Source organism: Numida meleagris, chromosome 1 (genome assembly GCF_002078875.1).
Source record: "Numida meleagris isolate 19003 breed g44 Domestic line chromosome 1, NumMel1.0, whole genome shotgun sequence".
NCBI lineage: Eukaryota > Metazoa > Chordata > Aves > Galliformes > Numididae > Numida > Numida meleagris.
In genome coordinates, this window is record NC_034409.1 from 77,037,190 (window position 1) to 77,053,929 (window position 16,740).

At 40.7% G+C, this 16,740-nt stretch overlaps 1 protein-coding gene across 11 annotated transcripts in view; it reads left to right on the forward strand.

Moving 5' to 3' along the window:
• Positions 1-16,740, forward strand: part of SPAG17 (sperm associated antigen 17) — a 98,347-nt gene that overhangs the window by 68,188 nt on the left and 13,419 nt on the right. For 9 of the 11 annotated variants that reach the window (XR_002438758.1, XR_002438765.1, XM_021396965.1 and 6 more), the window contains 10 exons: positions 2,362-2,582; positions 2,872-3,016; positions 4,125-4,279; positions 4,586-4,762; positions 6,331-6,458; positions 8,212-8,342; positions 9,927-10,054; positions 10,442-10,615; positions 13,860-13,973; positions 16,064-16,109. Coding sequence is in view for 9 of the 11 variants with exons in the window: in XM_021396965.1 (XP_021252640.1) it covers positions 2,362-2,582; positions 2,872-3,016; positions 4,125-4,279; positions 4,586-4,762; positions 6,331-6,458; positions 8,212-8,342; positions 9,927-10,054; positions 10,442-10,615; positions 13,860-13,973; positions 16,064-16,109 (1,419 nt within the window). In the remaining 2 variants the exon portion in view is untranslated. The other 2 variants (XM_021396998.1, XM_021397039.1) reach the window with 2 other exon arrangements.

Genomic DNA, 16,740 nt, shown 5'->3' on the forward strand with positions numbered 1-16,740 from the left:
AACCTCCCTTCAGGTAGTTATATTGAGCGATGAGGTCTCCCCTGAGCCTCCTCTTCTCCAGACTGAACAATCCCAGCTCCCTCAGCCGCTCCTCATAAGGCCTGTGCTCCAGACCCCTCACCAGCTTCGTCGCCCTCCTCTGAACACACTCCAGGGCCTCAATGTCTTTTTTGCAGTGAGGGGCCCAAAACTGGACACAGTAAGAGAACTGTCCAGATCTCTCTGTAGGGCCTCTCTACCCCCAGGCAGATCGACACTTCCTGCCAGCTTGGTGTCATCTGCAAACTTACTGAGGGTGCTCTCAGTGCCTTCATCCAGGTCATCAATAAAGATACTGAAGAGGACAGGCCCCAGCACTGACCCCTGGGGAGCACCACTTGTGACCAGTCGCCAGCTGGATTTCACTCCATTCACCACCACTCTCTGGGCCCAGCCCTCCAGCCAGCTCCTTACCCAGCAAAGAGTGTACCTGTCCAAGCCACGGGCTGCCAGTTTCTCCAGGAGAATACTGTGGGAGGCAGTGTCAAAGGCTTTGCTGAAGTCTAGGTAGACCGCATCAACAGCCTTTCCCTCATCCACCAGATGGTTCACTTGATCATAGAAGGAGATCAGGTTGGTCAAGCAGAACCTGCCCTTCACAAACCCATGCTGGCTGGGCCTGATCCCCCGGTTGTCCTGCAAATGCCGCGTGATCTTCCTCAGGACAGTCTGCTCCACAACATTCCCTGGCACCGAGGTCAGGCTGACAGGCCTGTAGTTCCCCGGATCCTCCTTACGACCCTTCTTGTAGATGGGAGTAACATCAAGCAAATCCCAGTCTTTTGGGACCTCTCCAGTTGACCAGGAATGCTGATAGATGGTGGAAAGCGGCTTGGCTATCTCCTCTGCCAGCTCCCTCAGCACTCTTGGGTGGATCTCATCCGGCCCCATGGACTTGTGGCAGTCCAGGTGGAGTAGTAGGTCTCTGACTGTTTCCTCCTGAATCATGAGGGGTTTGTTTCACTCCCCATTCCAGACTTCCAGGTCAGAGAGTAGAGTGCTCTGAGGACGACTGGTCTGGCTTTTAAAGACAGACGTAAAAAAGGCATTGAGAACCTCAGCCTTTTCATTGTCCTCAGTGGCCACATTCCCAGCTGCGTCCAGTAAAGAATGGAGATTCTCCTTGGTCCTCCTCTTACTGTTAATATATTTGTAAAAGAGTTTCTTGTTCCCTTTAATTCTAGTATTCAAGCTGGGCCTTTGCCTTTCTAATTTTCTCCCTGCACATCCTGACAACCTCTTTGTACTCTCCCCGAGTTGCCTGTTCCTTCTTCCACAGGAGGTAGATTCTCTTTTTCTCCTGGAGCCTCAGGAAAAGCTCCCTGTTCATCCACCCCAGTCTCCTTCCCCGCCGGCTCATCTTGCGGCTCAGGGGGACAGCCTGTTCCTGTGCCTTCAGGACTTCCTTCTTGAGGAGCAACCAGCCTTCCTGGACCCCTTTACCCTCCAGGACCGAATCCCATGGGACCCTCCCTACCAGCCTCTTGAACAATTCAAAGTCTGCCCTCCGAAAGTCCAAGGTAGCCGTTTTGCTGTCCCCTCTCCTGGTTCCACCAAGAATTGAGAACTCTACCATTTCATGGTCGCTCTGTCCAAGGCAGCCCCCAACTTCCACATCTCCCACCAGACCTTCCCTGTTTGTAAACAGCAGGACTAGCAGGGCATCTCCCCTTCCATACACTCTAGAAACCTCCTAGACTGCTTCTTCTGTGCCGTGTTGTGTTCCCACCATATATCAGGGAAGTTGAAGTCCCCCATGAGGAAAAAGGCAGGCGATCGTGCAACTTCAGCCAGCTGTTTATAGAACGCCTCATCTGTCTCTTCATCCTGGTTAGGCGGTCTATAACAGACCCCCACCAGGATGTCTGCCTTGTCAGCCTTTCCTTTGATCCTAATCCATAGACATTCAACGTTGTCTTCCCCAGTTGCAAGCTCAATAACATCAAAACACTCTCTAACATAGAGAACCACGCCACCACCTCTCCTTCTTTGCCTATCCTTTCTGAAGAGCTTGTAGCCATCCATCGCAGCACTCCAGTCATGGGAGCGATCCCACCATGTTTCCCTAATGGCAACTAAGTCATAGTTTGCCTGCCGCACAAAGGCTTCCAGCTCCTCCTGTTTGTTGCTCGTGCTGCGGGCATTGGCATAGACACACTTCAGCTGAGCCCCTTGCCTCACTCCTAATCCCGATGCCCGCCTAGGCACACCTCTTGCAGGGCTGGTTTTATCCCCTTCCCCCTTCCTCTCTAGTTCCTCTCTTAGTTTTGCCTTAGACAATACCAAGTCTTACACAAATTTATTTATTTTTCGTTTCTGCAGGAAAAAGCAGTGACAAAAACGCTGTATTGCACCCAAACAAGGATGAAGTATTTGAAGATATTGTTCAGGATCTGGTTAATCCTCAGCAACCTAAGGAGAATCAAGGAGGAACCTGGATAACAACAACCCCGTTAGGCATTCAAGTGGGAACCATAGGAGGAAGGCAGATGGATCTGGAGCCACTCTTATTCTATCAGGCAACTGACCCGGCTGATGGAATGGTAATACTATTTTTTTGTGTGTTATTATACCACTGTCTACTGAGCTAAGAGACAAGACTCCCATCATCTGTTGTAGAATGTGTTCTTTCAGAATATCTTACAGATTGTTATTATACTGTTACTAATATAAAAACTGTACATGTTGAAGAAAATGTAAATTCTTGGTCTCTGAACTAGATAAAGTTGCAGTAGTCCAGCTTCAGAGTTACAGTACATAACATCTTGCATTACTGTTGTTGCTGTTACAGGTATCTCTGTGCTAATGTTAATCCATGTTCCATTATTTCAGGTTATGACTGTACGAGACGATGAAGTGATAATTGTTGAGAAGCTGGATGGTAGCAGAGTAGTAGATCATGTGGATGGTACTAGGATCACAACTTTTTACCAAGACTGTGAAGAACATCTCACACCTCAGGATAGCAAGAAAACAGGTAAAATCAAAGGGGAAACATTTATATTTGTTTTATCTCATGATTGAGATAATTGTCAAAATATACTTTAATACTAGCTTATGCTAGTTGTAATCAAAAAGGCTTATGCTACTCATGCTAGTAGCTTAGATAAAAAAAAATTCCAGTAATGCAATGTAGGCTTGTTTGTACACCTGGTCTTTTTTTTTTTTTTGCCCATCAGTATTCAGTGCAAAAACTGCATTGCAGCAAAAATGCAGATTTCATTCTTTCTACTCATACATTTGCATGACTTGCCTTCACTATGAGAACACAATGCCTGACAGTTTTATTATCCTCATTGCCCACTCTACACCTACCCTGCTGTATGTAACATGTAAGCTGATTTAAGTTTTAACTGAATATATGTAGAAAGATTAGGGCATCCTCATATTCTTCAGAGTAACCATGGACTCTCCAGCCTTGGAGATATTCAGAATTTCATTGAATATGACTTTGGAAAATACCTTATGTAAATAAGTGAAACCTACGTTTGCCTGAAACAAATGAGGCTAATGTCATCCGTGTTTCTTCTGGCTGGAAGTATATTCTATATGCTTTGTTCAGTTGCTAGACAAGTTGTCTTTTGTGTAATTAACATGAAGTGTATATTTACTGTGTGAGTGTCAAAAATGTGTTCAAACAAAGCAGGAAGTTCTAGTTGTGTAGGGAAATAAAGTTATTCAGTAAATCGGAAATGTCCGTGGCCAAATTAATATACCAGTTAGATTTGTTTTCTGTGACTTGTGCTGCTGAATAGGAATTTCTTCATATCTTACAGCATGTATCACAGGCAGAAAGCATTTCAGTGATCCAGTTTGTATGTTACAAATATCCAAATCATTATGCTTAGTACTATACTTGATAAATTAGAATGTAGTCTCCTGGCTATCCTCAGATAATTTTTTATATATTCAGTGCGCAGTCCAAAAATCATAAGGTTGCATAAGTGTTTACATAACAAAATTAAATGATAAAGGATGTTATGAAAAATGTAAAGATAAAGGTCAGAGGAAAAAATATAAATTCAATTCTAGGACTTTTTAATTGTTCATTTACTCAGGTCTAGTTCTTCTGTATTAATTTCTAGATGAACTTTCAGAAATCATCACAAGGAAAGTGAAATGTATTCGAGTAGAAAATCCCAAATTTGCTACTGTTACAACAAATTGTGAGGATGGTACCTGTTGTACCATCTTTGGAGATGGGACATCTATTATAGCAAAGCCACAGGGAACATATCAGGTAGGAGTTACTTTTAGTTTGTGACAGTGATATTTATCTCTGGGTCCCAAGTTGCCTGTCAGCAGTTCCACCTTGACTATTTTAACTCCCCCTCTATGAACTTCGCAAATCCTGTGATTCTCTCTACTTTATACTCTGCCAATGTTTAAATAGTTCTTCACAATTGTACACTAAATTTAAGTCACAATTTTAGATTTTCTGAAGTCAAAATTCTACAGAGATTAACATCAGCCTTCTTCCTGGACCTCATCTTCCTTCTTTCTCTCTATCATTCCATCAAAACATCCCCAATTTTTACTGCAATAGGTCTTACCCATCAAGACAGGCTCCCTTTTCATTGATGAGGATTGCTCAGCAATTTATACCCATGAAGTCTGCAATTTCGCCACCAAGAAGGAAGGGAAACAAGCAGGGAGATATGTTATGAAACACAATTCCAGCACTATTTGTGAGGTGATGGATCCTGAAGGAAATCTCTTCAAGGTAAAATAGGTGGAGAGAAACAAGTTCATGCATTCTAAGTAATTGTATCTCATAAATAACTCTCAAAGTCTGTTTGTAGCCTTGTAGCACTTAAAGTAGCCTACCTAGCCAGAAGGAATCGTTCCTGAATCAGATCTCTGAATTGTTACTGAGAATGTGACTGGTTTCAGTCTTTACTTTTGTAGTATTTCCCTCTTCTTAGAGAGGTTGAAGTGAAACAGAAGGTCTGCAGTTTACTTCACCTATAAAGTGACTTGTATAATAGCAAAAAAGAAAATGAGCTCTGCAACTGTAGGTTGAAAATGAGAGAGGATATTGGCTTTTCAGAAGGACCTTAGAAACACTGTAATCTGCCTAGTAAAGCACATACTGTTTGTAAAAGTCAGTCTTAAAAGTCATACTGTTTGTGCTTTGATCTTTCCACACCTACGCCTAAGGCATGTTTTTGAGCTAGGTTAGTACTTAGCTATGAGTTCAGGAAATATATCATTTAAGTGTCTGTGACATACATATTGTTTTCTAAATGTGATATCCAATTGTAATCCTCCAGATTGTATTTATTTGTCATGTGCTCTGGTAAATCTGACGTAAAGTACAGTAATGAGGATGTAGAGGAGTTTCAAGTTTTCAAACATACAGTTTGGCACTGGACATATGCATTATGATGCCATTTTTAACCTGGTTTCCAAAGCTGGATAAATTCTGCTTGTATTTACATATAGTATCTGTCGATCCCTCTTTAATAAATTTTGAATTAATCATTGGAGGGGTAGAAATCTAAAAGGTATCAATTTCCTACAAACTCAGTGATATTATCATAGAAGTTGCTTGGCATCAGCATCAGAACATCCACCTTTTTTTCCCAGCTGATACATAGAGAATAAAAGACAGAGGTTGAAGAGGCTGTGAGGCAGTTGGTGGTGTTGTAGAAGCAGTGATCACAGGCAACATGGGGTGTAGTAAGAAAGGTGAGATGCAATATGAGAGGACGTAGACGTGAAAAATATCCAAAGGGAAAACAAGTTTCATTAGTTTCTACATTAACTGAGTATGTTTCAATTACATTATCCCACACTATTTTACTCTCAAGACCCCATTTTCATTGAGTGTGAGGATAAGAGAAGAATGCATGTGATGGAGCAGGTGTATACAGTACCAGTATCACCTTATGAATCTATGTTTAATAGGAAGCATCCAGCTTTAGAGTCCTGCCCAGCAAGGGTGTATTTTTGTATTAAGCTGCCTATTGATGCATGCAGATACATATGTTGAAAATGTAATGTAAACATAGATGGTCCCATTTAACAACTTAACAGTCCTCAAGCATGTCAGCATGTAATATTAGTGTTTCTGATGTCATGTTTTCCTAGTAATATGTTTTCACTTTTTTCACTGTATTTTCAGTTTTCTTCTTCGTTTCTTTTTCCTGTGAATTTCAGGTTGCTTAACAGGAAATATGATTTCTTTTGTCTCTTTTACTGAGCTGATCACATTTACAGTCCAGCAGTAAAGTTACTATTTTAAATACATCATGCAGCTCAAATCATTTTATATGATTTCTATAATAGGTCATGGCTGATGGCAACACATCTGTGCTTGCTCAAAGCATTGGCTTTGACAGCAAAGAGAATGAAAGTTCAGCATCGGTACTCCCAGATGTTAACAAATCTATCACTTATGATGAGCATGTCCCCAGGTAAACTTCACTAGATTCATAAGTTTACACTTTCTTTGCTACACTATATTTGTACAGGGTTTGTAGACTTGCACTTTTTGTTCATTACTGTGTATTTCCACACTTTCTGTCAATGTCTTGAAATTCTGTTTTCTTGTTATGTCATCACAGAGCTTTTTTTTGTCATCTAGAAAAGAACACAATTTGAAAGACTTGGATTTGATCAGGGTAGTGGGTTGGTATTTGCCAGCTGCCAGACCCGCTCTTTCACTTCCCCTCCTTGATAAGGCAAGGGGAGAAAATAAGATGGAAAAGCTTGTTGGTTGAGATCAAGACAGAGAGATCACATACCAATTACTGTAATGGGCAAAACAGACTCAAAGAAAGCTAATGTAATTATTGCCAAGATTTGGATAGTGAGAAAGAAAAACACAAACGAAAACACCTTCCCCTCAATCCCTTCTTTTTTGCAGGCTCAGCATGACTCCTCTACTTCTTCTCCCCATCTCCTCCTTCGCCATATAGGGGCTTGAGGAACAGGGCTTGTGGTCAGTCCTCACAATTCCTCTCTGCCCCTTCTTCCTTCTCAGTTTTCCCATTTTCCAGCATGTGCCCTCTCTGTGTGCTGCTGTCCATCAGGAAAAGCCTGCTCCAGTGTGGGCTATCCACAGACTGCAGTTCCTTAAGGAAATATCATAGACCTTCAAGATCATCAAGTCAACCTAACCTACAAAGTTCCAGCACTAAACCATGTCCTGTAGTGCCAGGTTCACGTGTCTCTTGTATCTCCAGGATTGGGGACTCCATCACTTCCCTGGGCAACCCATTCCACTTTGTGCTTGACCACTCTCTCCATGAAAAAATTCTTCATAATAACCAATCAGAACCTCCCTTGGCACAACCTGAGACTATTCCCTTGCATCCTATCACTTGTCCCCCAAGAACCTCTTTGCAGGGTTGTTAGAAAGAGTGGTGAGATCTCCTCTCAGCCTAAATAACCCCATTTTCCTTCAGCATCTCCCCATGACTCTTGTTTTCTACTCCCTCCACCAGCTTTGTTGCTCTTCTCCGCACATGCTTAAGCAATTCAACATCCTTCTTGTATTGAGGGGCCCAAAGCTGAACACAGTATTCCAGATGCAGGCTCACCACTGCTGAGTACAGGAGCACAATCATTTCCCTGATCTCGCTGGCCATGCTATTTCTGCTGCAGACTAGGATGCTGTTGGCATTCTTGGCCACCTTGGCACACTGCTGGCTGCCTGACAACCAGCACCTTTAGCTCCTTTTTTTGCTGGTCAACTTTCTAGCCACCATTTCCCAAGCCTATACCTATACATCAAGTTGCTATGACAGAAACGAAGGACCTTGCATGTAGCCATGTTCAGTGGCATGTGATTGGACTCAGCCTATCCAGATCCCTCTGCAGAGCCATCCTACCCTTAGGCCAATCAACTGTCCCCACTAGGTTGGTATCATGGGCAGCTCTGGCACCTGGAGCAACTCCTCCTCCTCTGTCCTTTGTATCTGCAAGGTTGTTTCTCACACTTACTTTCTCCCTCCTCGCTGCCTGTGCAGCATTTTACCTTGTCTTAAATGTGCTTTCCCAGAAATGCCCCCCCAGCTTGGGCTCAGCTATGTGGCTGGAGATAATGCAGCCAGCTGGAGCAATCTGTGTGTGGCACCGAGCAGCTCTGGCCACCCCTGCAGCCTTCCCCATTGCTGAAATCTTGCTTCCTATACACAATACAATCAGAGTTCTGTGGCTGCCCAGGTTCTTCATCATCCGTATGGATGGTTCAGGAAGCGAACTCCTGCGGTGCAAGGATGTGGAAGAGTATCTTGCTGAGGTCTGTGGTGATCCAGCTGTTGCAGTCTTGCAGGAACCTGTACAAGAATATCCAGGTAGGAAGATTTAATTTCTTTTCTGACAAACTAGTTACAGGAATAATCAAAAGTGGAGTCAAGTTTTGAAGCTCATTTGGACAGGAAATTTGAAAATGTTTTCCCTGTGCAGGTAGGTGTCCACTCTCCTGGAAGTGAAGCAAAGGGAAGGGGCTTGTGCAGAAACTCTGAGAAGCAGAGAATTAACTGAATGACACTGTGAAAGGCTAAGTGGACAAACAACTGTCATGTCTTTATCCACTCTCAGACATACAAAGAAAACTATCTGCCAGATGCATAGATTCTCTGTGTATCTCCATCAAAAACACTGAATATCTTGTAGTCTTCATTCAGTAATGTAGCTGTGTTTATCAATGAAGACAATCATAATCCGTTGTTGTCCCTTAGTATGGTTGTTGGGAAGAGTAAATGTACGTTATTAAGAAGCTGGAAAAATAGGACTGAAGTGGGGGATTCCAGTAGTACCTGGCAACCACCACATGACACCAATGCAATCAGTTACATCCTGACATGGTTGTTTATTATTGCAAAGTTAGTTGGAAATACTATGTTTCTGTAAATATATGGTGGCCTAACAGGTAGATCTAACAAAATAAATGTATCTTGAAAATGACACAAACAAATGAATATAGAGGGATGATACCAATGATGAGTTATCTTCTGTATAGACTGAAAGGAATGATTTTGTCATGGGAAAAGAGAGAGAGTGCTAAGGGAGACAGAAAGATAGGGTAAGTGGAACTCTCAGAAAGATGGAGAAGATAAGTACCTGGTGAAAATCCATCCAAGGAAACCTGCTCACAGCCAGCAGTAATGTTGACACTCCAGTATTCCCCCAAGGAAAATGACTCTCACTAAAGTATTCCAGTCACAGGTTCGGAGAAAGATAGAAGAACAGTAACAGGTAACAGGCTTTCTTTGGACACTGCTGCTAGGAAGCTTTTCCAAATTTTATATTCTCTCTTTCCCTCTGCTCTATTTGCCTTGATAACAAGACACTAAAATTTCAGATCATCGTGACAAAACATCACAGTGGCAGTATCAGTTTTGAAGGTCACCTTTGGGATAGGTAACAGTAGATTAAGTAGATTTTAGGTTTGTTTAAGAAAAAACCTTTTGCAACACTTTGAAGTTAATTGCAACAATAAAAATAGATAATAAATTATTTCCAATTGAATTGATGTGGTGATCAGACTGTGGTGTATAAAACACAGAAGAACTATGTTTGTATTAATAGAATGTACGTCTTCTGCAATTTTTATTCAATAAACACGAGTCAGTGGTCTTTCTTCCTTGTTTGGAATATTCCACACAATATACAACTAAGCTGCTTCCCAGTACTTTAAAGAAGTATCGTAAGTAGCCAGTTGTTAAATGTGAGCTGAGTAATCTAAAGCTGTCCAGCTATTCTATAATCACCTCAGTGATCTAGTATTATCTATAGCCTGAAGTATCACATTTTCACATGGAGTTTACATCTGATGATAAGTTTCTTTATACTTATATTTTTCTGGAGGTCTGAGACCCTTGTCCATAGTTTTTTAGATTCAAACTGATTCTTACCAAAATATGCTTTTGAACCAGGTGCTGTAAGTATTACCATCCTCTTCCCTTTGTCTGAAGCCTCTCCCTGGGTAATGAAGAAAGAACCAGAGAGTATTGTTCCTCCAAATCTTCAGCCAAGGACTTGGAATGCATTTTCTCCTTGTGAGGTATAATTGTTTCAAAACTGTCTTTTGCTGCTTAAGCAGCATCACGTGTTTGTCACAGAGGTTATTGGAACGCTAAATAATGTGACAGTTAAATAAGCAATGAAGTTCAGTTTATTAAGCAAACAAAGCAAGGGGTGGGCTGTGTCAGGGAAAATCTAGTCAACTTGGGCTTCTTTTATACTCTGAGGTGATTACAGCAGTTTTAGAGTTTGTGTTGTGTTGTAGGAACCATAAATTGTGCCCAAGGATGTACTGACTTGATTTTCTAGATCTCCGATGCTATAAGCACAGTGTGTGCTTTTCAGCTGAGACACAAATTACTGATATCTGCAGCCAGTAATATAAGTAGCCTCTTGCTTTTTTTTGCTTGCTCTTACCTATGTTCAGAAGGAGATCACAGTCAGAACACATAGTTGGAAGGGTCTCTACATCGGATCCAAAGAGGAGACATGCTTACCGGTACCTGTGCGAAAATGTCCTAATAAACTGCAAATCCGCCAGCTGTTCCAGTATGAGCCACTCAGTGATGAACTAAGAGAGAAGATACAGCTTTCTCTCAAGGTAATACAATCATATTTGCTTCATTTTTCCAGTGCAGTAAAGAACAGACAAAATGGGTGACGTGAATTTATATATATCTGAGACAAGAACTGTAATACTTTTGAGGAACAATTAGCATTTCATACGTAGGCAAGTGCCCTAAGAAAAATGTGTTTTTGAAGCAGCTCATATCTCTTCTATACCTTTTGGAACCTACTTTTCTGAGCAGATACATGGGGACCAGTCCAGTACACATCACAGACTGTATACTAACAAATAGTTCCCTTTCTCTCAGTATTGATACGTTACTTTTACTTTGCTTAGGGTTTGTTTTCCTGATCAAAGTCTTGAAAATATCTATAATGTTAGGTAAGAATTTTGAGTTCACTGTAAATCTACAGTTAGCTTAGTGATTAAGTCACTTGGGCAGTAGTCTTTGTTATTCATTAGTTTTTATAGGTCAGTATAGAACACTTCTAGGTCCAAGCATGAGTTCTGTCACTCTGTTTATGTCTAGCAAGCGGCTGTGTAGCCTTCTGCAGAAGTGTCTGTCCATCACTCATTAGCAACTGGTTCATAGAAAGGTACAAGTTGCATCTCCTGTTTAAGCATTCTGAGATAGGATCAACAGCAGGACTTTCAGATCCTTATTAGCAGTTCTGCATTTCGCTTCTTAGTTCTGGTATGAAACTGATTTATTTAATTCATTCACTGTCAAGATGCACTTAAAGCAAATTTCAGAGTTAAAAACATTATTGTTTACCAGCTAGGGAATAACAAAATACACGTGTTCTATAATTTTTTAGCATTTTGATGGTAGCAGACTGAATTTCAAAATTAATGGCATATAGAATCTGTGATGGTGGTAGTGCATTGTAGCTGGTTAGACTTTTTTCTACCTTATGTTTCAAGGAAGGCATGTTTGCAATAGAAAAACATTAACAGCTGTTCAACTTGGCATATTTAAACTTGGCATCAATTAAATTTTACTCTTTTACATTCTATAAATATGTAGGTTGCTCTGAAAGTAATGCCTCCTATTATTTCCATGGGAACTACAACAGATACAAAGAGCACAATAACACTATTTGATAGAGCAAGTTCTCATCTACAAAACAGTACAACATAGTCACCACCATTAGCTATGCATTTTTGCCAGCGATGAACAAGAACTTGCACGCCGTGCTCAAAAAAATCTGCACCAGGAGAGGTGACCCACTATTTCACTGTTGCTATGATGGCATTGTTGCTAGGAAAATCTTGCCCACAGAGTCCATCTTTCATCAGCCCAAACAGGTGAAAGTCAGAAGGCACCAATCCAGACTATATGATGGGTGTGGTAGGACAATCCAGCCAAGATTGGCAATGTGTTCCACGGCCTTCAGACTGGTATGGGGCCTGGTGCTATTGCGTTGCAAGAGAAAGGCTGTTGTCTTCTCTAACCTGACTCTGAAAACTTGATCCTTCAGCTTAGCCAGCATCAAAATGTAGCAGTCAGAGTTGATGGTTTGTCTGATATTCCAATGTTGCCACCTATTCCCAGTCATTTCCAGTGCATTGAAGCTGGTATTCAGCTCCATACACAATACCCTGGTTGTAATTTGCTGATTCATGTGGATGAGCTGATCAAGGTTCTTCTAATTTTGTGGTGTGACAGCTGTGCATAGCCATTTGGAACATGGCTTGTGTTTCTTGTCATCACCACTGCTAAACGCCCCACCTCACTGTGCTCACATCCACTGGTTCGTCTTCATAAACACTGAGCAAGTGTTGATAGATCTCAACGGAAGCAATTTTTTCCCCATGGAGGAATCCAGTGATACCCCTCTGCTTCATCCGCACTCCCATGGCAGATGGCATTTTGTCGGACTGCCCCTCTGCTGCCATCTGTCACATGGCAACAAAATTTAACAGAAAATTGGTGGAAGGTTCAACCTCTACTGCCATACCATTGCTTTTGGAGAAGCCCTCATACATAAAAATTATTCTTTAATTTGCATGTTGATTTTTCAAAGGCAACAGTCTTTAGTGTGGAACTTTTTTTTTTTTTTTAATCCCAAATTACATCATTCCATTGACCAGATCTCTTTTGGATTTTAGAAGAACAACACTGTTTGTTATGTTGGGAAGGAAGAATTGTAATTATTGGCACTGAGGAGACATTTGTAAATAACTGCATTAATCTGCAGTGAAAAAACCCTCATTGCTCATATATCAATGTCAAATTAATGTATTTTTCCAGAAACAGATATTTTAAATCTTTAGCCAAATACTCATTTTTGCAGAACTAAATCTATATCTAAAAAAAAGAACTGGAACTGGAAGCAGATTACTTCTGCCAACCTTCTCCATGCATAAAACTCGATGTTGCATGTAGCTTTCTAGCAGGGTAGCATGTTAGGGCAACTGTCTGCAAGGACCCTTCTTTTCCATCCAGTTGATCATCTAATGCGTAAAGAAATGTGGAAAAAGAACATGCCCTTTTCTTTCACACTCAGTGTGATTCTGAGAAAGTATGCTTATGTATGTAAGCAGAGCTTCAGACACTTTCTAAGCCTAATTTTTCAACTATGATGTTCTAAATTTCCATTTCCCTAACAGATTGAATGGCAAGGAGATAGAGATCACAACCAGTGTTTGTTAGATCACCTTTTATTCATTAACATGATCTTAATATAAATAACAATGATTTTTTAGTAACAGATAGTTATTGACTCAACCCATTCCTTTATTCTCTCATATAGTTTAATCAGACACGTGCACACTCACTCATTCTTACTTGGCTGGTGCAACAGCTGGGAGGCCAGCCCTTACTGCATCCTGAGAAGCATGGGATCATACAGGCAAACCAAGGGATTCTAGGTAGCTGATCACCACCCTATTGGGTGTAATCCAAGTCACACAGTTCATTGTGAGTGTGAATGTGTGCTAGTGGCCTGGTAGAAATTCAGCAGATGCTTTGTGTCCTCAGTTTGTCAGCTCTTGCAGATTCAACAGTATCGCTATTCATCAGAGTTGATTAGACCATGACAAGCTTTCTCTGATTCTCAGCACATACTCCTCTCTTTTAGGTTTTTGTAACTATTTCCCTATGCAAACCTCTAGATATGGAGTCACACAAATTCTTACAGAAGCGGTCTTTATGACACTGAGAAGTATATATATCCATTAGTTCTACAAACTCTTTATGTACGTGTCCATTAAGTCTACTTCTGCAAAGCATACATCTGCACCTATCTTGTTCTTTTTCATCTGTCCCCACAAGAAATACATAGAAAACATTTTAAAGCAGGAAGATGAACAGGAAGAGATTAATTTAAAAGAACCAAGAACAGAAGAGGAAAAAGAGAACGCTGCAAATCTCCTCAATCTGGTTAAGGTGAGAAAAATTACAATTTTAAACTACTTTTTTCCGACAAATACATTGTATTGCATTGCAAGTGCCACCCTTAAAACTCTATTATAGCAAATGTTCGGATAGCACCGTGCCACCTTTGCAGTAGTTTAGTGGTAAAGTAAAGCCACACTGAGCATTCAGCTGGATTACTGAATGTCGCTACTGCCATCTGGGGAAGGACTGATGAAAACAGCTTAAGAGTTTGGATTCTTCAGAATGATGCATTCCCAAACACACAGGCCAAAAAAGACTGAAGTGCTTGAGTCCCTCAGCATTAGGATGAGAATGTTTGTAGGCTGTTGTCACTGCAGCGGGGAGACTTACCTTTCAGTCACTACCACCTTCACATTAAGAGTTTAAACCCTCTTTACGGTAATCTAAAAACAATCTGAATGATTATTGTTATTACTTGTCTCTGCTGATGGTTTTTGTAAAATATGCTCTGTTAATTTGTACAGCTGATTAGGCTATGAGAAAAAATGGGAGGGAAATAAGGAAAGTGGTGAAAAGGTGGAGAGACTTGAAGTTAAAGGACAGGAAATTGTGAGGTTAGTGGGAGACGAGTGGTGAAAAACTAAAAAAGCTCAAGCAGCAGAAGTGGGTGAGCATTAGGATGAATGAGAGACACTTTACATCTTATTGTTAAGAATATCACATCTTACATGGAGTGTTCAGTTTGCTCTATTTCAGTTCTTTAAATCATTTGTTTTCTACAGTGTTCTTTAAATTTGGTACCCTGCATCAAGTTAATTAATGTGCTAGACTTTTAGGTTATTAAACACTGTTTTTATTTCCACTTAATCAAAAAACAAGCATATAGTGAATTCAAACATATGGAATTTAAAAATCTGGCATTTGGCTTAACCTGAATAGTGCAAATATTCACTACTAGATCATCTATCTGTATTTCAGAAGTGTGAGAGTATTCTAGGAAATGAACATCATCTTAGGTTTAGAGTCTACATTTTAAAACCTGTTTCAGTGTGCAAAAACAATAGACACTGTATCTTTCCAGTGTTAAATGCTGCTAGTGTCCTTCTCCTACCTCTCTGGATTTTACAGTACTCTTCCTTACAAGCTTAAAAAAAAAAATGTAGTCATGTAATTCTATAATTCACCCCTGAACCTTTTAGCCAAGTAACCTTTTTAATTTGCTGATATTACAAGCTTCCATTTACATTTTTCTTAACACTTTTCAAGTGACATGCACTCTAAAAAGACAATAGAGAAAACAGATACCAAAAAAAAAAAAAAAAAAAGGCAGGAGGGAATTCACAATCTTTCTGGAAAGGGCAGTATTGAGAAATGATCTCTTAGTAACCTTCCTCTATCCTCTAAGCAGACATTTATGTGCTTTGATGAGAGCCAGGTGCTGAATCTCACATGCTTCTCAGTTCCAATGGACTTTTCTACTGGCTCATCATAGTTGGTTGCCCTGGCTACCATGAGCACATTTCCAGGTACAGATTTCACATTAGAAAACTGTTTTCTGAGCAGTAGAGTCCCAGTGTGGACCTTCTGTGACCCCGTGTCACATTCCTCCTAGGTCTCCACTATTCACTAGCTCTGTTAAAACCTAGACTGCCTGATCACAAGAACTCTGGTTTCCAATTAACTGCTTCAGGGACAGCATGAAAATAAAGGAAATGGGTTGGTAGAAGAGTCTGTCACCCTCAAACACTTTATAGCAAGCATGAGAGAGCTCCTCCTCAGTAACAAAACCTGCAATTTCCTGACAGCATTTCCTACTTGACTCCTTTTGCCTATGAGTTTGAGATATGATTTGAATATGAACTGGCTTAGTTGATTTAATGAACAGCAACTGTGTAAAATATGAAGCCACCTGTGATGTAGATCATCAAGAAGGAAACCTGTATTTTTAGTCCAGGGAAGCTGTGCCTCATTTCTTTTTTGTCCAGCTCATGTTTTCTAACATAGTGAAATACCTCCATTCCTGTAGTCATGTTCTCAGGTAACAGGATGACACTTGTTTAGGATAGAAATTCTTTGAAGAGGGTACTATTGTTAGATCTATTTCTCACATAGTCACAGTTACTCTTTCTTCATTACAGTTCTTCCCTAACTGGGATGAGTCATCTGAAGATCTCGGTGCCAAAGGTAATCAAAACTGAATACCTATCTCTTAGAGTTGTTGAATACCATAGTAAAGTACAATTGTAGTATTTTGAAAGAAGGAACATAAAGGTGAATTTTTCTGTGTGCTGTGTACGTTCTGTATTCTGAGCATGATTTTCACAGATGACTAGAACTTTTTAACATCAAAGATGCAGTACCTTTTAAAAACAGTTCTGGTGTTCAGGCATGTGCCTTTGTCATTTTGATCCTCATTTCCACATGCATGCACTTCTCTCAGGTATGATAACTGTGACACAGCTCTACTTTGTTAGTTCTACACACACACTAATATTCCAGACAAGTTTTTCAGAGCAACTGCATAGGTCCTTGTTGTTTAGCACATCTGAAAATCTGATTTCACAATCTTGTTTTGGTTACATTGACCTTGCCTGAGAGAAAAGATGGAACATGATACCGAAATCCTAGAATATTCTGAATATCCCAAGTATAGGGATACTAGAGATCCACAAGGATCACTGAATCCAACTCCCAGCTCCACACAGCACCACCCCAAATCCAAACCCTGTGTCTGAGAGCAGTGTCCAAATGCTCCTTGAAGTCCTGCCCTTGGAGCTGTGCCCGCTGCCCTGGGCAGCCTGTTCCATGCCCACCG